This window comes from Serinus canaria, chromosome 23 (genome assembly GCF_022539315.1).
Source record: "Serinus canaria isolate serCan28SL12 chromosome 23, serCan2020, whole genome shotgun sequence".
NCBI classification, from domain to species: Eukaryota; Metazoa; Chordata; class Aves; order Passeriformes; family Fringillidae; genus Serinus; species Serinus canaria.
Window position 1 is genome coordinate 832,477 of NC_066336.1, and position 23,961 is coordinate 856,437.

A 23,961-nucleotide genomic window follows, 5' to 3' on the forward strand; every position below is an offset into this window, starting at 1 on the left:
GAGCCCTTTGGGGACACGCTGAGCAGTCTGGGGACATGCTGAGCCCTTTGGGGACACACTGTGGCACTTAGGGACATGCTTAGACCTTTGGGGACACACTGAGGCCTTTGGGGACATGCTGAGCATGTTTGGTTCAGCAGCGGGGCCGGACAAGGCCAGGCACGTCCTGCCTGCAACACTGGTGACACCAACACGGAGGTGAGGTGTGCACAGCAGCCCTGTCCCGTTGCTGACCTGTCCCCAGGCCTGGCTGGCAGCGCTGGCACAGCCCCAGTGCTCACCTGCGGTGCCGAAGCCGCCCAGCGCCGAGCCCAGCGTGGCTCCCAGGGAGCTGCTGCTGCCGAAGCCCAGCGAGGTGTTGGCGGGCTGGGCCGAGCCCTGCGAGAACAGCGAGCTGCTCTGCGAGTTGCTGCTCAGGGAGTTGTTGCCGTAGAAGGAGCTGGAGGCCAGGTTGTTGGTGGGCTGCTGCTGGGGCTGGGGCTGCGGCTGCTGCGTGCCCAGGGGCCGGAAGGGGCCGTTGGTGGTCCCTGCCAGCCCCCCTGCCGCTCCGTTGGCCGACGCCGCCGCCGCCGCCACAGCTGCGGGACACAAAAATGGGGAAAAAAAGGGAAAAGCTGCTGAAAAAATCCATTTCCATCAGACTTCTGGAAGTTAAAACTTAGGAGGTTGCTCTGAGTTGCTTGAAGTTTTTTCTTTCAGAACCAAAGAGCATAATTTCTGTTTATTGTATCTGAGCTGCCCACAGCCCCCAGACTCCAGCCATGCCCAGCTGTTCTTGCTGCTCTTGTGCTATTGGAGCCGCACAGATCAAAACCAGGAATGGCTCTGTCTCCAAAGACCCAAGAGTCCAATCAGTGCAGCCTCACGCTTGCAAGGGCCAGTTAAGAAACCAGAGTTTTGAAATAATTGAAATGATCCTTCAGCACATGAAACATGAACCTCGGTGCCAAGAACATCGAACACAAGGACTTTTGGTTTTCAGCCAGTTCCAAAGTTAAAGAAAAAGCAAAATAAACAAGAGCTATGAGAAAACAATTAAAAGGTCTATTTCATAATCTGAGCCCAGTGCTGGCAGAGGCTGCTCACACCAACAGATTGAAAAATCCTTTTAAAAGCCTTGAACTCCCAAGAAACCCAAATAAATGCCAAAGCAGCTCATGGCAAAGGCCATTTTAGGCATGGTGGTGTCATAAAGCACAAATTATGGAATGGTTTGGGATTGAAGGGACTTTAAACTCATCCTGTTCCACCCAAGAGACACCTCCCACTGTGCCAGGGACCCCTCCCCCTGTGCCAGGGACCCCTCCCACTGTGCCAGGGACCCCTCCCACTGTGCCAGGTGCTCCCAGCCCCAGTGTCCAGCCTGGCCTTGGGCACTGCCAGGGATCCAGGGGCAGCCCCAGCTGCTCTGGCAATTCCAGCCCAGCCCCTCCCCACCCTGCCAGGGAACAATTCCCAATTGCCAAGATCCCATCCAGCCCTGCCCTCTGGCACTGGCAGCCATTGCCTGGCTCCTGTCCCTCCATCCTTGTCCCCAGTCCCTCTGCAGCTCTCCTGGAGCCACTTCAGGCCCTGCAGGGGCTCTCAGCTCTCCCTGGAGCCACTGGGAATTCTGAAGGCTCCAGCAGGTAGGAAATCTGGTGCCAGGGGACAAATTTAAAATATCTGCCATGAAACTCTGCAAAATCATTCAGGTTCCTGCTCCTGCCCTTCTCCGTGGCTGCTCCGGAGGCTCAGCCCAGGTTGAGCACAGAGGATGTTTCTCAACAACAATCCCTGCAAGGATCTCAGTGAGGGCAAGTTTGTCATCACTGCCAGCGGAGCACGGAGGGGTGGGGACACTGGGGACACAGCAGGCACTTGGGGGGGACCAGCAGTCACCTGCCTGAACCACCCTAACCCCCCCCCACCTGCCTGAGGAGGGGGGAACAGGACTCACCTGCCTGACCCAGGGAGGGGACAGGACTCACCTGCCTGACCCAGGGAGGGGACAGGACTCACCTGCCTGATCCAGGGAGGGGACAGGACTCACCTGCCTGGGCTGCAGAGGAGCTGATGATGACAGGGGCAGGGGCCACCAGGCGCACAGGAGCCCCCAGGCCGTTCCTGGCCCCGGCGTTGACCACGAGGGCTCCTGTTTGGTCATAATAAGCAGCAGGAGCCAGCACGGGGTAACCTGCAGAGGCAAGCACAGGTGACAGGGCAGGTGACAAACACATCAGCCATGTCCAGGTGAGTGCAGTGCAAGAGGGTTTTTAAAGGAAATGCTGAATGGAAGTAAAAAAAACCAAAAAGAAGCAAGAACAGCCCTGCTTTCCCCAAGAATGTCCACTATGTTACACTAAGAATTTCAGGTAGAAAAGACTTTTTGCCCCCTGAACCTTTTCTATTACACTGTCCCCAGTGCAAATTCAGCTAAAAAAGGGTTTAAAATACAAAAGCACCATTTCTGCTCCACGATATGTACAACATGTGCTGGGATTGCTCAGAGCTGGGGCTGCAGGGTGCACCCACAGGGAACTTCCACTTCTGCGTTTTGGAAGGTTGGTACCATAAAATATTCTTTAATGCATGTAAATAAACTCTCATAAATGCTGGTGATACACAGAGCAGCACAATGACAGAATACGGTGATTTAGGCACCTCATTAGGGAATTTACATCAAATGAAAACAATGCAATTAAATGTAGTGACTCTCTAAGGTGGGGGGTCACTAAGAAAATGCTCCCTGGGAATATTTGCTTTGCAAATACAGGTACAATCACATATCTACAATTATATATATGCGTGTATTTGCTTTGCAAATACAACCCAAATAACAGAGATTAAAGGAAATCTGCAGACTGCTGGAAATCTGCACAGTTCTCTTTGTAACTTAATACTGCAACATTCTTAAAAATAAGAAAGTAAAAAACCCCAATTAACAACGCCATGACAGTGCCAGCAAGGAGGCCTGGAGCCCAAATAATCCCTTTTTCCTTCCATTTGACCAGCAGGATATATCTGCACGTTATTCTAATGAGCTCAGGTTTGTGCTTTGCCATCACAATAATATCCTGAATAACTGAATTTCAGCAGCACTTTACCCCAAAGCCTCAGGGATCAGAGTCAGAATTCCTACAGCAGCTCCTCCAATGAAGAGCTAGAAATGAGAACTAAACCCTGCTCCCTTTTATCCCTTTTCTTCCCCTACTTTTAAGCTTCTTGGAAGAGCAATCGTGGAAGGAAGCCCCTGTTAAGTCAAGCACCTGGCAGGGATGGAGAGCTGAGATGAATGAATGCACTAAGAAACCTCTGAGGTTTAAAATACAAATCCCATGAGCTTGAAGGATCCAGAGAAAAATCTGGAGCTGTTTTTCCACAGGAGCAATCAATTCCTGGAGTACAATGCAGGCAGAGGGAGATAACACTGCTGTCACCTGTGACCCCTCAGCGCTGCCAGCTGGGGACACACCCAACCCCAGAACGAAGCCCCAAACCAAGACAAGCAGGCACTCCTGGTGCCAGGCACAGGCAGCCCTGGCAGATGCCACTTCCCAGGCTCTCCTGGCCTGGCAGTGCTGGTACCTGGCATTCCTGCTGCCAGCCCCTGGCCGAAGGCGAGCGCGGAGTTGACGGCGGCGGCGGCCACCAGCGGATCCGTCTGCTGGCCCTGCTGGTTCTGGTTGGGAGTCAGGGGACGCTGGCTGGCCCCTCCACGGAGCACCTGCAGAGGACAGACAGCCACTGGGTTATTCTGGATCCAGGAGACAGCCACTGTCACCAGGCAGGAGCAGGAGCAGGAGCAGCACCAGGGGGAAAACTTCCCTCCTTTGCTCTTAATTCACTTTTCTTCACATTCGGAAAGGACATGGAGGGGCAAGGAGTGGGGCTGGGAAGGGGCTGGAGCCCCAGGAGGGGCTGAGGGAGCTGGGAAAGGGCTCAGCCTGGAGCAAAGGAGGCTCAGGGGGGACCTTGTGGCTCTGAACAGCTCCTGCCAGGAGGTGACAGCCGGGAGGGTCGGGCTGTGCCCCAGGGAACAGGGACAGGAGCAGAGGGAACGGCCTCAGGCTGGGCCAGGGCAGGCTCAGGGTGGGCACCAAGGAAAATTCCTGCACTGAAGGGTGCTCAGGCTTTGGCTGCCCAGTGCAGTGGGGGAGTCCCCATCCCTGAAGTGTGCAAAACACAGAGAGTGGTGCCTGGAACAGGGGTCAGTGCTGGGTTAATGCTTGGACTCAATGATCTTTACAGAGATTCTTCAACCTTTCGAATTCCCTGATCCCACCTCCAACACTCAGCCTCTGCCAGAAGTGTGTAAAAGCCACCTGCCCACCCCAGCTAACATTTGGTCCCTGTCACCACAGCCCCACTAAAAGCCCTCTTGAGCAGAACCTTAAAAAGCCCAGTTCAAGAGCTGGGGGCAGGTGACAGGAGGTGACATGGGTGTCCCTAAGCCACCAGTTCCTGCGGAGGGCAGAGACCTGGTGACACAAGATTTAAATCACAGGAAATCATGACCAGAGAGCCCACAATGGGGTTTGCAGGGATGAGCTGCTGTGGTGGAGTCCCTCAGAAGGGACAATGGCAGAGTGGCCACCCCGCAATTACCTGGGCCAGGCTTGGCTTGGCAGAGCCTTGCTCAGAGCTGGTGCAGGAACCTGCAAGCTCAGCTTATTGAAGGAGCCAGCCCCGTGTCACCAGCACAGAGGTGACATTGTGGGTGCCACCTGCTGGAGTTCTTAACAGGAAACACTGACTCTGTGCACAGAGAGGCTGGGGAGGATGCCCAGGTTCACTGACTGGGCAGTGCCCCCCGAGCCTGCCAGAGCCTGCACAGGAACCTACTGGAATGCTGGGGGACATGAGACAGATGATGGACTTTGGACCTGGCTGACAGAAGATTTGATAACAGGATGCCTTGGCAAAAGCAAAGGGAACTTTGAAAATCAGACCTGGATTGCAAAAGGTTCAATCAGATGGATTGAATGGAAAAAGAAAATCCCATTAAACTCTGCAAGTAAGAGATGCTGTTTTATGCATGAGTTTGTGTGTGATTTAACCCCAATCACTGCAGTGCACATCACCAGTCTCCCTGAGATGGTACCTCAGTGTTTGGATCCCACAGCACAGTCAGGTTCTGATCACTGGATCAGTCTCCCTGGCTCTCTCCACTGCTGACAGGAACCCTCCAGCCCAGGGAATCTCTGGGAGCCAAGAATTCCAGGGGGTGCAGACTGCAGCACTGGAATGCTGGTGGGTTTTATTAACACACTATTAAGATGTCACAAGGGTGACAAATCAAGTGTCCACACTCAGTGCTCCAGGTTCCCAAAGCCTCTGCCTCAGCACTTTTAATGCAAACAATCCCTGCAGCATCCCCTCAGAGCAAGGTTTGCATTCCAAACCCTGCTCCTGACCCCACTCACGCCTGCTCCACAGCCATAAAAGTAATGAAACATCCCATAAAGGCCACTGGCACTGAGATATTTTATTTTAATAGCTGAGCCTTTGCAAAGCTCTCTCAGCTCATGCCTGCTGCATCTGTAAAGGCCTCAGAACATCTCCTGACACTGGGTTTGGTTTTTAAAGGGTTTTCAGCTTCTGAACTGAAAAATTCAGCTGCCAGTTGCTCTTGATTCTGCCATAACCAAGGAGCAGACAGGAGAGCTGCTGAGGGAAGGGAACTGAAGCCCAGCTCTGGTTCCTGGTGATTCCCCCTCACACACCAAGAGCACCACGGGTTTGCTGCACAGCTCAGGCCCTTCCCAGCCTGACCCACTGGTGTTCCCCAGAGCACCGAGAGTAATTCACCACCACCCAGGTACAGGTGCCACTCTCCACCTGCATGATGGATAAATCAAACTACAAATGTACAGATGGCTCCTGTCCCTTTGTCTTCAGGACAGGCCAAAGGGTTTTCTACTCATTAAAACTACCCAGAGCTGAGGTCAGGATCAGTCATGGAGAACATCAGGGGTTTGAATGGCTGCAGCTGTGCCAGGCGAGGCTGGGGCTGGGTCTTCCACAGAATCAGCTGGGTTGGAAAAGACCTTTGAGATCACCCAGTCCAACCTGTGAGCTGCCACCACCCCATCACCCAGACCATGGCACTGAGTGACAAAGTGACACCCAGGCTCTGCTTAAACACCTCCAGGCACAGGGACTCCACTCCAGCGGGCAACCCCTTCCACTGTCCCAACACCCTTCCTGGGAAGGAATTCTCCCTGACGCTGTTCCCCCAGAGGGAATGGGCATGGGAAAGGAAATGGGCATTGGAATGGGCATGGGAATGAGAATGTGAATGGGGGCATGGGAATGGACATGGACATGGGAATGGAATGGGAATGGGCATGGGAATGGGAATGGGCATGGGAACAGAAATGGGCATTGGAATGGGCATAGGAACAGAAATGGGCATTGGAATGGGCATGGGAATGAGAATGTGAATGGGGGCATGGGAATGGACATGGACATGGGAATGGAATGGGAATGGGCATGGGAATGGGAATGGGCATGGGAACAGAAATGGGCATTGGAATGGGCATAGGAACAGAAATGGGCATTGGAATGGGCATGGGAATGAGAATGTGAATGGGGGCATGGGAATGGACATGGACAATGGAATGGGAATGGAATGGGAATGGGCATGGGAATGGAAAGGGCATGGGAATGAGATGGGCAGGGGAACGGGCATGAGAAGGAGCATGGACAGCCCAGAGGCAGCAGAGTTTGGACAGCGCTCCCAGGGATGCCCAGGCTGGGATTGTTGGGGGTCTGTGCAGGGCCAGGGGTTGCAGTCCCTGATCCCTGGGGGTCATTCCCCACCCAGAGCCCAGGTGTCCCTGCCCAGGAGGTGCCAGCCTTACCTGCTGCTGGCCCTGCTGCGTTTGCTGCGTGCTCTGCTGGCTGGCTGAGTTGGTGGCGGCGGCGGCGGCGGCCGCCTGCTGCTGGAAGAGGCTGGCAGGATAAACTCCCCAGGGAGTGACTCCATAGTACTGGTGAGGCACCACAGCTGGACCTGGAACACAGCAAGGCAGGGTGAGCTCCTGGGGGGGCGAGGGACACACAGCACCCCAAAAACACCTGCTCACTGTGGCTGGTTTAATGGGATCCGTGTGAAACCCTCTGAAACACAGAGGGATTTGGCCTTGGGCTCACACGTTTTATGGAGTTTCAAGTCAGACCTGGAATTTCACAAGGTAAAAATCTGCCAGCAGTGATTCCATGTTTTTATTGGTGTGCCCTGGTTTTACAGAGAAGAAACAACAATCTCCAAGCCCAACAGAGGAACCTTGTTTCAAGCAGAGAGATAACTTCTCACCCCAGCTGACATTCACAGCTCGCTGCCATCCACCTCCTCAATTACCAAACCCTCTGCACAGCTCGAGTGCATCAACCCTCGAGTATGAAAATGCTTTTCCCAGCCCTGCTTTGCATTTGCAAATCTCCCCCAAAAAGAGGCTGCACGATCCTGTCCCTTCCCACATTCCCTCCTCAAACTTCACATCCCCCTCCTCAAACTTAAGAGCCTTAAAAATAACAATATTAATAATAATAATAATAATCTTGGAGAGCAGCAGAAAAAGCCTCACTTTTGAAGTTTCCTTGTGTTTATCAGGTCTCAGGACAGCACAGAAATTTGGAGATAGCAGAATGGCAGCCTCTCTCCTTAAATAATCCCAGTTAGAATAATGCTGAGGAAGCTCTCAGTGCTGGAGGGAGGAGCCCTTCCCACCCAGTAACACAGATGGGAATCCAAAAATATTTTTTAATATGACTGTTTGATATCTTTAGGAAAGGTCAGCAGAAAAGCAGAAGTGTTCCCTTTGATTCCCAAATTATCCCCATTCCAAGGCTCCCTCCCCACAGCAGGAATTGCTCAGGCAGAGCCAGAGTCAGGTGTGACACTGGAATAAACAAATCTTTACAGAACCTTGGTCATGTCTGGAGTAAAAACAGGAGTTTTTTCTTTTTAGAGAGAAACACTCAGCACTTGGGTTCTGCCCAAATCTGTGACACCAGGGAAAATGAGGGATGACACAAAAAGGGAGGTGAAAGCAGTGTTCAGGGTTAGCCTGGCTCTGACAAGGGGGGAAAATCCTAGAAGTCCCTTTTCCTTTTGGTTTTTGTTCCTTTCTTCTTGATTTTTACAGTACCAGGCCCAGCTGAACTCCTGCAGGATGTCAAGGAGCTGGATGAGCTCCTGCTCCCACATCCACACTTCAGAACATTCATTCCATGCTAAATTCACGTTTCAAACATGTAAGAGTTCCTCTCATTACATTATTCTGGTTTCAACTACTGTGCTTTCCCCACATTTAGGACTGAGGTGCCCAGCTTGGAGGTGCTGGCTAATTCCAGGCAGATGCTGAACACCTGGATTTGTATCTCACCCCAAAGCCCATCCTTGCTGGATTTACTGAATCAGAGAGGTTGATCTTCTTCTCCTACTCAGATCTGGAGCAGCAACCATTCACTTCTTACCTTCCACCCTGGAAATTCATGAGCAGTGCCAGCTAAAATGGAAACAAAACCTGCAGCAAATGAATCAGTGCCACGGAGGCAGCAGGCACAGACAGGTAGGCAGGGAGTGATTTGAACCTGTTTGTAATCACTGAATGCACATCAGAGCCCAGCTCCCAGGGCTCTCCTGCACCCAACAGGGCAAGGGCTGCAACTGCTCCCTTTCAATGCAAGTCATTAACCTGCATTTGCCCTCGGGCTGCTGCGAGTTGCTGCAGTCCCTTCATCTGGGCAAAACCCGGGAATCTCTCTGGGATGTATTAGTCTCAGCTCTAATTATCAACCAAGCTCAGCCTAGATGGGCTTTTCTCCTAGGCAGAGGCTGCTGCCAAAGCCTTGGGTGTACAAAAGCAGAGGAGGCTTTGAAGTTTGCAGCAGCTGGGTTTGAAAAGGCTGCGAGTCTGGCTCAGCTGCTCCGAGCACAGGAGAGGAGAGGCTCATTACTGAACAGAGTTCTCAGTGAGGGCAAGTGTGGCATCACTGCCAGAGCCAGCAGCACCCAGAGCTGCTCCTCCTCCAGGAGATGCTGCACCTGCTCCTGCTCTCATCAGAGCTGGGCATTCCTTGGAAATGAAAAATTCCAGTACCTCTGGAGGTGAATATTGCCCACGCTGTGTCACATCAGCCCCTGGACAGCCAGAGCTGCCCCGTGCAGGGAACAGCAGCAAATCCAGCTGGGAATGTGCTCAGAACATCCCTGAGATGTGTGAGAGCACTCAGGGGTTGTGCTGCCACCTCAGCCTGCCCACCCCGGCCTCCTCTGCAGGACAGGCAGCTGGGCAGCAGTGACAGCAGCTCCAGCTGCCCAGGAGCTCAGAGAGGCTGCAGGCAGCAGGCCAGGAGCTCCAGGGGTCTGTGGGGTGATCCCCTGGAATTCCCAGTGAGCCCTTCCAATTTCCAGCGGTTTGTGGGTAACCCCTGTGCAATTCCCAGTGATCTGGGGGGTGATCCCCTGGAATTCCCAGTGATCTGTGGGGTGATCCCTGGAATTCCCAGTGATCTGGGGGGTGATCCCCTGGAATTCCCATTGATCTGTGGGGTGATCCCCTGGAATTCCCAGTGATCTGGGGGGTGATCCCTGTGCAATTCCCACTGATCTGGGGGTTGATCCCCTGGAATTCCCAGTGATCTGTGGGGTGATCCCCTGGAATTCCCAGTGACCCTTCATTTCCAGGGTTTGTGGTACCCCTGTGCAATTCCCAGTGATCTGTGGGGTGATCCCTGTGAATTCCCACTGATCTGTGGGGTGACCCCTGGCAATTCCCAGTGATCTGTGGGGTGATCCTGTGCAATTCCCAGTGATTTGTGGGGTGATCCCTGTGCAATTCCCATTGATCTGTGGGGTGACCCTGTGCAATTCCCATTGATCTGTGGGGTGACCCTGTGCAATTCCCAGTGATCTGTGGGGTGATCCTGTGCAATTCCCAGTGATCTGTGGGGTGATCCTGTGCAATTCCCATTGATCTGTGGGGTGATCCTGTGGAATTCCCATTGATCTGTGGGGTGATCCCTGTGGAATTCCCATTGATCTGTGGGGTGATCCCCTGGAATTCCCAGTGAACTGTGGGGTGATCCTGTGCAATTCCCAGTGATCTGTGGGGTGATCCTGTGCAATTCCCAGTGATCTGTGGGGTGATCCTGTGCAATTCCCACTGATCTGTGGGGTGATCCTGTGCAATTCCCAGTGATCTGTGGGGTGACCCTGTGCAATTCCCATTGATCTGTGGGGTGATCCTGTGCAATTCCCATTGATCTGTGGGGTGACCCTGTGCAATTCCCAGTGATCTGTGGGGTGACCCTGTGCAATTCCCAGTGATCTGTGGGGTGATCCTGTGCAATTCCCAGTGATCTGTGGGGTGATCCTGTGGCATTCCCAGCACGGCACCCCCAGGGTGCTGCTCTCAGGGCTGGCAGGGAGCAGCTGAGCTCAGGGGTGCTGCCCCAGCCCAGCAGGGCGGGCACTGCCCAGGCTGGCACTGCTGGGTACCCAGGACAAGCCCAGCTGCAGGGTTATCCCAGCACCAGGTTATCCCAGCACTCCTCCACCTCCCCACAAAGAACAGGAACACTTTGCTACCTGCAACACTCCACCCCAGAGAGAATCATTTCCCAACTGGCCTAAAAAAGGCCAAGTTTTCAGTTCTTTGAGTGACATCTTTCTCAGATGATGGAAGGCAATTCAAAGGCAGCAATATCTTCCCCACAGTTTAAAATCTAAATGAGGGGTTTTTTTTAGGAAGTTCTTCCCCCTGCATTCAAATTTGTTCTTTAAAATGCTGCTATTGTTGGGAAGAGAAGAGCATTATCCTAGAGCTGCCAGTCTCACAATCATGACAAACCTGCCAGAATGGCAGAACTTTAATTGACAGATTATCTCTGCCATAAAACACAAACCAAAGTCTCCTCTCTGCTCTGAGAGGAACTGTGAGCAATAAACTCCAAACTCATTGCTTCCATCTCAGAAGCTCCTCCAAGTCCTCCCAATTTAACACTCCCAGGCACATCAAGGAGGCTTTCTGGCTTTGTATAAGCATTTAAATTGTCTCCTGTTACTCCAGTGCTGCTCTCAGTCATGACAGAAAAAAAGGGTTCTCAAACCTGCTCAGGCCTAGGCAAAATGCTTTTCTGAAATAAACATCAACATGAAGTTTATCTTGTCATTTCTAGGGTCCAAGCCTGATGAGAGGGTTAAAATAACTCCTATTTCCCAGGGGTGTAACAGCATAAATACACCCAGCACATCACACATTGTCTGGGCTCCTTCAAGAGTCATGAATTTAGAATTACTCGAGGAGAGGCCCTGATGCCAATTTTGGGATGCTTTAGGTATCCCTGGGGTGTTATTTCCAGTTCAAATGTCTAAACCCTGAGTTAAGCACAGCCTAAATGGGCTTTTCTCCTGGTCAGAGGCTGCAAAAGCTCAGGCAGCTCAGCTTCAGTAGAGCTGAGAAAGAAAAAAGCCTTGTGGCCAACACTTGGTATTTCCTGGAAACGTGGCCCACTTCTGTGAGATCTTTCTATGAAATCAAGCTGCTGACCTGCTGCTCCTCTGCACTCTGCTGCTACCCAGACAGGAGCTCTGGAGGCCCTGAGGAGATGCAGAAAGGCCAAGCAGGAGCCTCTCAGTACAGGAATCATTCACAAATCTTCTCCTCTGCCTGGAACCGTGGCTGCCAAAGCCCTGGAGCTCCTCCTGACTGAACTTGCCTGTGGCACTGGCCAGCAGCAGCTCAGCTCATTCATTCCCTGCCCCATTCACCACCCCAGGAGGGTTATCAAGCCCTGGAGCAGCAGCAGTGTCCTTGTGCCCCTGCCCTTGGCTCTGTCCCACAGAACACAGTGTCACCCTTTGCCAAGGCCTGCTGCTGCCTCCACCCAATCTCCCCATGGCATTGCATAATCCCAGCATGAAACTCCCAGCAGCCCAGGCCAAAACCCAGATTATAATCCAAACTCTTCACACACATCTGCATGATGCACTAAAACCTCCATCCAAGTGGCAGCAGTCGCTGAATTCCTGTTTCAGAGCTGACCCCACGATGGCCTCAAAGCTTAAAGGCTCAGCAGGGGTTTGGAAACCACAGAGTGTCCCATCCACACACAGCCCAGGTCTGGGGGTTTGATCTGGGACAAGCCACCCAAAAAGAGAGGATTGAAGTGACTTTACAAGCTGTAAGTGGAGCATGGCAGCACTGAGAGCCCCTACAAACAGCCCACTCCAAAGAGAGCAGTGCTCATGGGCAGCCCAGAACATTCCTCTGCCTTGCTCAAGGAGAGCCAGGCATGGTTAGAAAAATCCTCATTCTTCCTTTCAATATCCCCTCCCAGAAGCATCTTCTTCTAAAAATCCTCTCCTAAACCCATGTTCCTCCTGTGAAAATCCTCTCCTACAAGCACATTCCTGCTTTGTCCCCAGTGCTTGGGCAAGAACTTCATGGCACCCCCAGCAGGAGTGCCATGCTCACCGTGCCCCCACAGTGCCTGACGAGCTGTGGCACGGAGCTGGCACCTCCAGAGCCACCAGTCCAGGAGGAATTTGGGAACTGATACATGAAAGGCTGGAGGAAGATCCTGCAGAAAGAGCAGAGGCTCCATCTTTGCTAGCATGTGGGAAAGGGCACGTTCCCAGAGTGAGCCCCAGCAGGAATGGCTGTGTTCCCCTCCTGGGAAGTGGAAATTCCCAACAGAAATTCCCAGCTCATCTGCAGGATGCACCACAAGCTGAACAGAAAGGAGACACAACTTTCCTGACAGGAAACACATCCTGCGTCTTTCCAGGCTTTCAGAAGTTTGTTTTCAGAGCTTTTCCCTGCCACTGTCAGTCACCAGAGCACCCCAAAAACAGAGCAGTATTCATTCCCATTTGCTGTGGGAGCCTGAAACAAAAAATTACCCCGTTTCCTCTCCAGTTTTAACAACAAATTCTGGTTTTACTCACAGCCACACCATTCTAGCAACTCTCCCAGCACAGGATGCTGGTCCCAGAGCAGAGCAGCCCTGGAGCAGGGAGGGCAGGGAGGGCACAGGGAGCTGGGGGCTCTCACCTAGCGTGGCAGCTGCCGCCAGCCCGGCCGCGTACGGATCCGTCCCCGGAGGCGCCGCGCTGATGATGTAGGGGTTGGGAACGAAGGCAGCAGGAGCTAAACCTGCTGGAAACATTCCTGTCAGTGAAAACAAACTCAGCAGCACTGCAGCCCCAGCACAACCCCCCTGCTGCTGCCTGGCCAACACCAAAGCCAGGCTGCTTTCGTGGTTTTAGGCTTTTTGTGGGTGGTTTTCTATAGGGAGTGACAAGCAGTGAGTGACAACCAGAGATCTGGCATAAAAAACCCCAATTCCAAGGATTCAGTGCTCCAAAAGAGGTAAAACCCTCATATCCAACAGCTCAGGTGCTTCTGCAGGGCAGACAGACCCTGTTCAGGAGACCAGAGCTTGCTGCTACTCTGTATTTCCTCCAGTGAGTAAATCCAAACCACCCCATCCTGAGCTCCACACCCATCCCAGCATCCCAGCTGGTCAGTCTGGACAGGGCTCAGAGTGGAAAAACAGTTTAATCATTAGAGAAAGGCCAGGTGGGCGGGAGAGGGGTGTGCAGGGGAGGTGAAGGTGAAGGGGAGGAAGTTAAAAAGCTGAATAATTTCAATCCCTGAACTGCACTGACCACACAAGGGCACAGCACAGAGCTGAGAGAGCCCCAACACATTTATACTGAGCTTCTGGGCAAGAAAAACTACCACAAATTGCTTATTGTGCTAAAACAATGAATGCATTGTTTTCCTGGGTTTCTACACATGATTAAGTACTTTATTCCCAGTTAATAAATATATCTATTATTCAGATTGTATTATATATATTATATTCATATATATATATAAGTAATTTTTATTGATATCAATCATGTGTTTGCATCCATTACATTTTTAACTCATAAGAGCCCTGGCAGCACATTCAGCTGATATTAAACAGTGCATTTGCCCACACTTCACTGTGTTGTCACCCTGATTAATGCTTCAGACTTCCAAAGCCTCTGCTGACTGACCAGCAGCCTCAGGAGGGTGAGTGTCAGAACTCCTTTAAAAGCCTTCTCAAGTGTGCAAGAGACACCCAGAAGCAAAACTGGAAAAATGCACTTCTGCTCAGGCACTGATTATCAGCTGTAAAATCCACTTTAAGCCCTCCCAATCCTTTCCCTGGAGTTCCCCCACGGATCAGGAGGGGGGAGTGGAACAGGCTGGGGGAGAGGCAGACTCACCTATGTGTGGCTGGTGGGCAGCAGCCAGGGCATACTGCTGCTGCTGGGCTGCTGTCAGCTGCTGCACTGCCAGTGCATTGGGCCTCTGGAACAGCTGTGGAGAGAGCACAAACAGCCCTTAAACTGGGCACAAACAGCCCTGAAACTGGGCACAAACAGCCCTTAAACTGGGCACAAACAGCCCTGAAACTGGGCACAAGCAGCCCTGAAACTGGGCACAAACAGCCCTGAAACTGGGCACAAACAGCCCTGAAACTGGGCACAAACAGCCCTGAAACTGGGCACAAATAGCCCTGAGACTGGGCACAAGCAGCCCTGAAACTGGGCACAAACAGCCCTGAGACTGGGCCCAAGCAGCCCTGAAACTGGGCACAAACAGCCCTGAAACTGGGCCCAAGCAGCCCTTAAAGTGGGCACAAACAGCCCTGAAACTGGGCCCAAGCAGCCCTGAAACTGGGCACAAACAGCCCTGAGACTGGGCACAAACAGCCCTGAGACTGGGCACAAACAGCCCTGAAAGTGGGCACAAACAGCCCTGAAAGTGGGCACAAACAGCCCTGAAACTGGGCAGAGAGCACAAACAGTGTCCTAAAACTGGGCACAAACACACAAACACCCCTTAAATCAGGCACAAACACACCAACTTACTGACTGACTCCTTAACTCTGTCACAGAAAACACAAACACTGTCCTGAAATCAGACACAAACCACACACAGCGTCCTGAAACCTGGCACAAACACACCAACACCCCTTAACTCACACACCAACACCCCTTAATTCACACACAAACACACCAACACTGCTGAAATCTGGCACAAAAGGCAGCAACTCCTTCCTTTTCCAGCAATCCCTTCTCACATTTCCTTTAACCCTACAGATTCTCCACTCCACAGCTCCAAAGGACTTGAACTCCTCTGGAATCAATGCCTGTGGTAACACCCACCTGAAACACCCCACCTGAAACACCCCACCAGAAACACCCCACCTGAAACACCCCACCTTGAAACACCCCACCTGAAACACCCCACCTGAAACCACCCCACCTGAAACCACCCCACCTGAACCACCCCACCTGAACCACCCTACCTGAAACACCCCACCAGAAAACACCCCACCAGAAACACCCCACTGAAACCACCCTACCTGAAACACCCACCTGAAACACCCCACCTGAAACCACCCCACCTGAAACCACCCCACCTGAACCACCCCACCTGAAACACCCCACCTGAACCACCCCACCTGAAACCACCCCACCTGAACCACCCCACCTGAACCACCCCACCTGAAACACCCAACCTGAAACACCCCACCTGAAACACCCCACCTGAACCACCCCACCTGAACCACCCCACCTGAAACACCCCACCTGAAACACCCCACCTGAAACCACCCCACATTTCTGCAGCACAGCCAGCCCCAGCCCAGCTTTTCCCTCTGCTGTTCCCTCAATCCCAAAGGATTTATTCCAGCTCCAGCTCATCCCCAGCTGCAGCCTGGGGGTCCCCAGGTGTTGGGAGTGCCACCAGTGCCACCAGTGTGCCCTCCCAGTTTGGCAGAAGCGGGAAATGGGATGGAAAGGGGATGGCCAAGGGATGCAGAGCCAAGTCAGGGACACCCAAGGTGCCTTCAGAGCCCCAGGATCACAAATCCCAGACCAAACACTTCCTTTACCTGCTCACTGCTCAAAGGCATGGAGAATGTATTGCTCACTAAATAAAAATAACAGGATTCCCTTGAGGAACTTTTGCTGAGGGTTTAGGGTTTATTTTTCCTTCCTTCAGGGCCGTACTAAAAGTTTCTTTCCCAGCTTCTTTTGCCTCTCCCAGAAGGAAATCCCTGAACTCAGCCATCTTCAGCTCTAATTAAAACATTTAAGAACATGCCAGCTGAGTATCTCCTCTGAAATTATCCAGCATGTCCATCCCCCCTCACTTCCAGGGATCATTTCTAGCTGGGAATGATTTCACAAAGCACTGTGAGAAATGTTTTCTCCCTCCACTCCCTCAGAACAGTCCTGGATGCCCAAATGCCTACGATTTTCACACCTATTATCCTGCCCTCCTTTCAGACAAGTGAACTGCTGGCAGACACAGCAATAATTCTGCCCAAATATTTGGCAGAAACCCACAACCATCAAGAAGAAGCCCAGAAACATCAAGAAAACTCTATTACTTATTTTATTTAGAGGCCAAAATTGGCATTGGCTCTCCTGAGAGGAGGGTGAGCAAAGAGCTATGTGAGAAAATCCACCTTTATTTTTGTCTTTTTACAAGTTCAGGTGGAGAAAACACATCTGAGGGATCAGCATTGGGTTTATGAGGTGGAAATGCAGCAGTTAGGGCAGACAGAATTAACCTGCTGTGTGCCAAACCCTCCCCTTCACAAGGGCTTTGTTTGCTCATCCTGCAGGGGACATCAGGACGTTCCTTGTGGAGGAAAAGATCTGATCTGCAGCTCATTTATTGCCTGCTGGGCCATAAAACACCCTGAGCAGTCTGGGTGCACAACACACCTGCTTTTCCTGCCCCTTTTGTTGTTTGAAGGTGCCATTTGTGGTCACACCAAGCTGGGTGGCAGCTCTGCTCAGGTGCCACCTCTGCTCAGGTGCCACCAGGAGCTTGGGCAAAGCTCCACTGACATCTTGGAACACAAACCCTGAGAGGGAGCCCTGAGGGAGCTGGGGGGGCTCAGCCTGGACAGACGGACACTCAGGGCTGCCCCCATCCCTCTGACAGCTCCTGGAAGGTGCCTGTGCTCAGCTGGGGCTGGGCTCTGTCTGCAGGCACTGACACACCCAGAGCTCACAGCCTCCAGCTGCCCCAAGGGAAATACAGGCTGGAGAGCAGGGAAAAGGTTTTACAGAAAGGTGAGAAAGTTCTGGAATGTTCTGCCCGGGGAGGTGGTGGAGTCCCCATCCCTGGGGGTGTTTAACAAAGCCTGGATGTGGCACTGGGGGCCAGGGGGGAGTTGGGGTGTTGGGGCTGGGTTGGACTGGATGAGCTTGAAGGTCTCTTCCAACCCAGGGATTCTGGGAATTCTGGGAATTCTGTGAACATCCCTGAGTGCAAAACACCAAGGAGATCATGGACAACAGGAGCAGCAGAACATAGAATGAGGGACAGTGGCCCTGTGGGAGTGACCAGCAACATCCTACTGATCAGCAAATATGAGAAAAGAATCCTATAAATCCCCCAAACTGCTTCCTCCTGAAGTGTGGATTCCTCTGCAACACCCTCAGGGCTGGGGTCTGCTGCATTAGCTCAGCAATTTGAGCTTCTCTGCTTTCTTCAGCTGCACAATTCCACCAAACCCCTGAGTGTCCCACATGCTTTTCCAGCCTGCTGATGTGGATTCCATCCAGTGAAGCAGAGAGGAAATGGCTGCACCATATTTCCTTGTCTTAAGGGCACAAAAAGCATTTTCCTTCCCTAAAACCACTTCTGCTCACTTTACACATGTGAGGACTTGCACACCTCCCAAATGCAACTCCATGAACCACCTGGGAATCAGAAAAACTGGGAGAAAGGAATGCACACCCACTCAGAGCCTCAGTACTTCACCACCAATATTTCACCTGCTGCTCTTGGCTCTTTTTGTTGTCTGCCTCCTCCAGGGGCTCATCTAGTCCCTGCACAATCTGACTTCCAGACATGAAAGGTCTGCAAGAATGCTGGAGAGGGACTTTTTACAGCACAGGACAAGTGGGAATGGCCTTAAATTAAGAGAGGAGGGATTTAGATGGGATATTGGGATGGAATTGTTCCCTGGGAGGGAATTCCCAGAGCAGCTGTGGCTGCCCCTGGATCCCTGGCAGTGCCCAAGGCCAGGCTGGAGCAGCCTGGGACAGTGGAAGGTGTTCTGCCATGGCAGAGGCTGGAATTGGATGAGTTTTGAAGTCCTTTCCCACCCAAACCATTCCAGGATTCTGTGACCTCTCCCCTTTAACTCACAGCCTTGCTCAGCTCCCTCAGAAGAAAATCAGCCCAGCTGCAGATTTCATCCTGCAGCCCATCCAAGGAAGCAGAGCCAAGAGAAACCATCCCAAGTGCAGCCTCTCCTGAGGCAGATCAGCCAGGGGAGCTCTGGCAACCATCACTGCAGGTACTCAGGGGGAGCTGCTGAAGCCTTGCTGTGCTGTCTCCATCTGCTGAGAGCACAGCCCCACACTCCAAACCCAGAGATCAGAGCTAAGAGGTGGCACTGGGCAGCAGAAAAAGGACAAGAACCTCTGCAATGGAGTATGAACCTGAACTGACAAAGGCATCAGCAAAAGGCACCTGGGCCATTTCAGGCTGCTGGAAAATGCATTTGGAGTGAAAAGCTACAAAGGCCTGCCATGGATCTGGAGGAGTTCAGGGAGATGACCCAACATTTCAGTGAGGCTGTTCCATGTGCAGACAAATGCAGGATGATTTCCAGCACCTGAAGGAGCTCACTGAGGGAATTCCAAGAGAGCAGAATGCAGAGTTATGGGAATTCTGGAAGATCAGATTTCCCTCAGCCAGTGTCCTCTGCAATACCAACATCTGACATCTCTAATCAGATCAGACGTGGGTAAAACCTTCCCCTTCCTCACCCTGTCTGTGCTCACCTGTAATCCCTTCCAAGGATGGGACACTTCCCCACAGCCCCAAAAGGCACTTTCAGGGATGAGATCCCTTGCTCAGGGCAGATTTCTGCTGCCAACAGAATGGCAGAAGTCAGATTCCTTTCATCCCAGCTGAGAGTGGCAGTGGGCAGCAAGGACCCCTGGCTCTGGGGATCAGGAATGGGCACAAACTCCTGGACTTACCCAAAACTGCCCTGAGAGGGCACCTCTGGCTGGGGAGGGATTCCTGACCTGTACTGCACCTCAGGCTGACTGAAGGCTCCTGTTTGCTTTCACTGCAGGTGGAAGCTGCAGCAAGGGTGAAAACAAAAAATAACAGATTTGTCTGACAGCCCAGCAGGGCCTGGGTGGGACCGAGGGACAGCAGCTGTGTCCCCACTGCTCCCCCAAAATCAGGGAGAGATCAGAGGGGATCTGGGCTTCACAACACACAAATGGAGCTGGGAAGGGGCTGGAGCCCCAGCAGGGGCTGAGGGAGCTGGGCAGGGGCTCAGCCTGGAGCAAAGGAGGCTCAGGGGGGACCTTGTGGCTCTGCACAGCTCCTGCCAGGAGGGGACAGCCGGGGGGGTCGGGCTGTGCTCCAGGGAACAGGGACAGGAGCAGAGGGAACGGCCTCAGGCTGGGCCAGGGCAGGCTCAGGGTGGGCACAGCAGGAATTTCCCCATGGAAAGGGGGCTCAGGCCTTGGCACTGCCCAGGGAGGGTTGGAGTGCCCATCCCTGGGGCTGTCCCAGCAATCCCTGGCGGTGGCACTCAGAGCTCTGGGGACAAGGTGGGGATCAGCTGGCACTCGATGTCCTTGGAGCTCTTTTCCCTCCTCATCTCTGGGATCCTGAGCACCAGAATCCCAAAGGCTTTTCCCAGAAGGGAATATCCATCCAATGCAGCCCCAGCAGCAGAGGTGTCCCTACCCCAGCCCCTTCTGGCAGGGAATATTTCCTGTTCCCCCTCAGCCCCAAACCCCTCACACCAACCTCAGAAAAGGAGCCCTGAAAGTCCTAAAATCCCATTTTTTCATATTGGGGGAAAATTTCTGCCTGGAAAGGGAGCTCAGGGCTTGGAACTGCCCAGGGGGGTTTGGAGTGCCCATCCCTGGGGGTGTCCCAGCAATCCCTGGAGGTGGCACTCAGAGCCCTGGGCAGGGGACAAGGTGGGCATTGGGCACAGCTGGGACTTGATGCTCTGGGAGGGTTTTCCAGGCTCAGTGATTCCATGATTCCCAGACAGTTGGTGACACAGAGGTGACATCAGCTCCACATGGACAGTGCCCACCCACTTGGTATGAAATAAAAAATGCAAACCCAGCCAAAAATGCTCACTGTGTCTCCCCCAGAACAGGGACCCTGCCCTGCTCTGCCTCCCTTTGGCAGGGTTTATTTCCACCAGTGAGCTGCCAGACACGCCAAATTTGAAATCTTAATTTTTAAAGGCTGAAAGAAACAAATAAAAACTCCTCAAACTTGTAAATGAGCCTTCACTTAAATAGAAAACCCTGACAAAATGCAAATTCCAGGCTTCCCACTCGTGCTGTTCCAGTCCCATCTCTAATGCTTCTCCAGAAGCAGCTCACTTGTGGAGCCCTCGTGTTTTAAAAACCACACAGCTTTCCTGGTTTAGAAGGAATCTGGCATCCCAGGCCTTACACCAGAGCAAGACAAAGACTTGGAACTATCTGGGTTTTTTTTCCTTTTTGAACTCTACAGCAGCTATTTAGTTTAATCATTAAATTTTCCATCCTTAACCTCCCAAAGACGCTGTAGAACAGAGCAGCCAAGTGAGCTCCAACACAGATATTTACATTGCTTTTAGGGCTGTGATAACTCAGCACAAACTTGGCAATGCCTTCCCTCACTCCAGAGTGCCAGAGGCTCTTCTGCTAAAAAAATCAGATATTTCAGGGAAGCCAGGGAGAGTTATATATCCCTGCAATCAGCTACAACAAAGGATTCCCTTCCACTCTGAGGGATCTCAGACTTGCAAAGGGAGAGCAATAAAGTTTCCAATCATTACCCAAACGAGCAGGGACAGGAGCAGAGCAGGAGTCGATTGCTGGAGCCAGGCCCAGCATTCAGCAGGAGCCAAGGGAGTCTGGGCTTGTGGGGGAGAAAGGTCAAACAAACCTAAGCCAGGCTCAGATAAAGGTTTGTAGTAATGGACTCTGCCCTTAGGGCTTAAGCCAGGCTCAGGCAGAAGAAAGTCTGAACTTGTAATTGCCTCAGGCTGCTCTGGCTGAGAAAAGCTGAGTGTGGGGCTCAGTAAAGCACAAATGTGGGGCTCAGCAGGGCCCAATTTGGGGTTTAACAAAACCCAGCGTGGGGCTCAGCAAAGCCCAGTGCAGGGCTCACACCTGGGCTGAGCAGTCACAGGCTCTCAGTCACTTCCTGGGCTCCAGGGGGGGTGTTTGGGGCTTTTTTTTTTTTAGCACTTTTTACTACTTTAAGGCTCCTTTTCAGACAGGCAGGATCACAGAGAGGGCAGTGCTGTGGAACTGCTGGGGGAATTCTGATTATTCCAGCTGCCATGGAAGGCTGATCTCGTGCTCTAGTTCCCTGGGAGGACACACACAGCACAAAGACAATGACAACACCTCCAATCTTCCTCCATCCCTTCTCCCAGGACAGGATCCTGAGCTCATCCCACTCCACACCGACTCCAGTGGAGACACAGGGCTGGACCAGGGATTGGGATCAGGGATCAAGGCTAAGGGATCATGATCAGGGCTAAAGGATCAGGGCTAAAGGATCAGGGCTAAAGGATCAGGGTTCAGGGATCATCAGGGATCATCAGGGCTCAGGATCAGGGCTCAGGGATCATGATCAGGGCTAAAGGATCAGGGCTCAGGGATCATCAGGGTTCAGGATCAGGGCTAAAGGATCAGGGCTCAGGGATCATCCGGGTTCAGGATCAGGGCTAAAGGATCAGGGCTCAGGGATCATCAGGGCTCAGGATCAGGGCTCAGGGATCAGCAGGGCTCAGGATCAGGGCTAAAGGATCAGGGCTCAGGATCAGGGCTAAAGGATCAGGGCTCAGGATCAGGGCTCAGGGATCAGCAGGGCTCAGGATCAGGGCTAAAGGATCAGGGCTCAGGGATCATGATCTGGGCTAAAGGATCAGGGCTTAGGGATCATCAGGACTCAGGATCAGGGCTAAAGGATCATGATCTGGACTCAGGGATCAGGACTCAGCTCTGTACCTGCTGCTGGGAGTTGTAGTCAAAGAGCCCCACGGTGGCCGCAGCCGAGTCCACGGGGACCTGAGTGCCGGAGTAGTCGAACTGCAGCGGCTCCATGCCCACGTGCTCCATGGCATCCAGGGGAACACTCTGGGATTCCATGTTGGAGAAATCCTCCACAGGCTTGGCCCCGTTGGTGCTGGCCAGCTGGGCCAGGCCCTCGGAGCCGTTCTGGTTGGGGCCCAGCAGATCCACCTCGCTCGCTGAGTTCTGGCAGTTCCCGGGAGTGCGGCTGCGGGAGGGAAAAGGGTCAGGGAAAGGCAGGAGAGCTCCAGCCCTTCCTGGAAAATGCTCCTGCAGGGAAAGGCAGGAGAGCTCCAGCCCTGCTGGGGGAAAGGCAGGAGAGCTCCAGCCCTTCCAGGGGAATGCTCCTGCAGGGCCATGGCTGGGCATGGAGCAGAGCCTGGGGCTGCCCTGACCTCTGCAAAGGGACAGACAGACAGGGATGGACAGACAGGACACACAGGGACAAACAGGGCTGAGGGCCCCTCGAGGCTGGGGCTCCCCTCGAGGCTGAGCAGCCCCAGCTCCCTCAGCCTTTCCTGGGCAGGGAGATCTCCAGTGGCCCCCATGGAGCCCAGCTCCCCTGGGACTGGGGACCCTGACAGCTCCCCTGGGAATGGGGTCCCTGACAGCTCCCCTGGGAATGGGGTCCCTGACAGCTCCCCTGGGATTGGGGACCCTGACAGCTCCCCTGGGATTGGGGACCCTGACAGCTCCCCTGGGAATGCGGTCCCTGACAGCTCCCCTGGGAATGGGGACCCTGACAGCTCCCCTGGGATTGGGGACCCTGACAGCTCCCCTGGGATTGGGGACCCTGACAGCTCCCCTGGGATTGGGGTCCCTGACAGCTCCCCTGGGATTGGGGACCCTGACAGCTCCCCTGGGAATGGGGTCCCTGACAGCTCCCCTGGGATTGGGGACCCTGACAGCTCCCCTGGGAATGGGGTCCCTGACAGCTCCCCTGGGATGTGCCCCATGCATTCCTGCCTTAGCTTCACTTCCAGGCCCAGTTTTTCCTTCCCCCATTCAAATGTTCCCACCTCAGCCCACAAATTCTCACTTTTCCCTTTGTGATTCTCCCCCCAGGGCACTGCAGGGGATGCAGTGAGAGCCTGGAGGGGCTGAGCCCAGACCCCAGCAGTGATTATTGTTAATTGATTCATTACTAAGCACCCCTGCACATACCTGAAGTCTTTGACGTCGGCGTCGATCCCGTTCTGGACTGGCAAACCATTGGATTTATCCATCACATCCCCCTCCTCCTTCAGATCTCCCAGTTTATCTCCATCAAACGTGCCCTTGCTTTTCTTATCCCCTTTGTCATTCTCATCACTCTCTGCATCCCTTGGCCCCTGGGCAAAAGAGACATTGCTTTACTCAGCTGAGTTTTCAGATCGATTTTCCTGTTAGCCCAAGATGGTAACAAATCAAAGACACACGTCACCAGTAAAGAAGCCATTTGTAAACATGAATTCCTACCAAAACAAATCGCTAAAAATGCAAAATATTCACTAATAATCAAAGAAATAAGGGAATTAGCTCTCACTCTTCCAAGAGGTGTTTCATCTCTTCAGGTTTCCTCCTTTCCTAACTCGAGGTTCGCTTTTATAGCCTCTAAAAATCCCATCCCAAAGAGAATTTAAGGAATTCTCTTTCTAGATGGGACTTAAGCACTTCAAAATCAACACCAGCAAATGCAGCAGGGGCATAAAGTGAATTAGTGCCTCTCTGGAGTGCCTGGCTCAGTGTCAGACACAGCTTTTGACTGGACAAGTGTTTGAAAATCACCTCAGTTTTGGAGGCAGCAACAGTGAATTCCAAGGCAGAGCTCATATAAAAACACTCAAATAAATCACTGC

The 23,961-nt window shown here is 52.8% G+C and overlaps 1 protein-coding gene and 1 non-coding gene across 7 annotated transcripts in view; both read right to left on the reverse strand.

The window, feature by feature from the left end:
- PUM1 (pumilio RNA binding family member 1) overlaps positions 1-23,961 on the reverse strand; it is a 79,462-nt gene that overhangs the window by 21,629 nt on the left and 33,872 nt on the right. For 4 of the 6 annotated variants that reach the window (XM_050983166.1, XM_050983163.1, XM_050983164.1 and 1 more), the window contains exons 6-13: positions 23,288-23,454; positions 22,061-22,331; positions 14,255-14,348; positions 13,047-13,151; positions 6,846-6,997; positions 3,568-3,706; positions 2,033-2,176; positions 282-578 (exon numbers count right to left, since the gene is read on the reverse strand). In XM_050983166.1, the coding sequence (XP_050839123.1) occupies positions 282-578; positions 2,033-2,176; positions 3,568-3,706; positions 6,846-6,997; positions 13,047-13,151; positions 14,255-14,348; positions 22,061-22,331; positions 23,288-23,454 (1,369 nt within the window). The remainder of the gene's footprint in view (positions 1-281; positions 579-2,032; positions 2,177-3,567; positions 3,707-6,845; positions 6,998-13,046; positions 13,152-14,254; positions 14,349-22,060; positions 22,332-23,287; positions 23,455-23,961) is intronic. The other 2 variants (XM_050983165.1, XM_050983162.1) reach the window with 1 other exon arrangement.
- Positions 8,903-8,990, reverse strand: LOC115484700 (small nucleolar RNA SNORD103/SNORD85). The gene has a single exon (XR_003945407.2). It is a non-coding gene; the product is annotated as a small nucleolar RNA SNORD103/SNORD85 (small nucleolar RNA).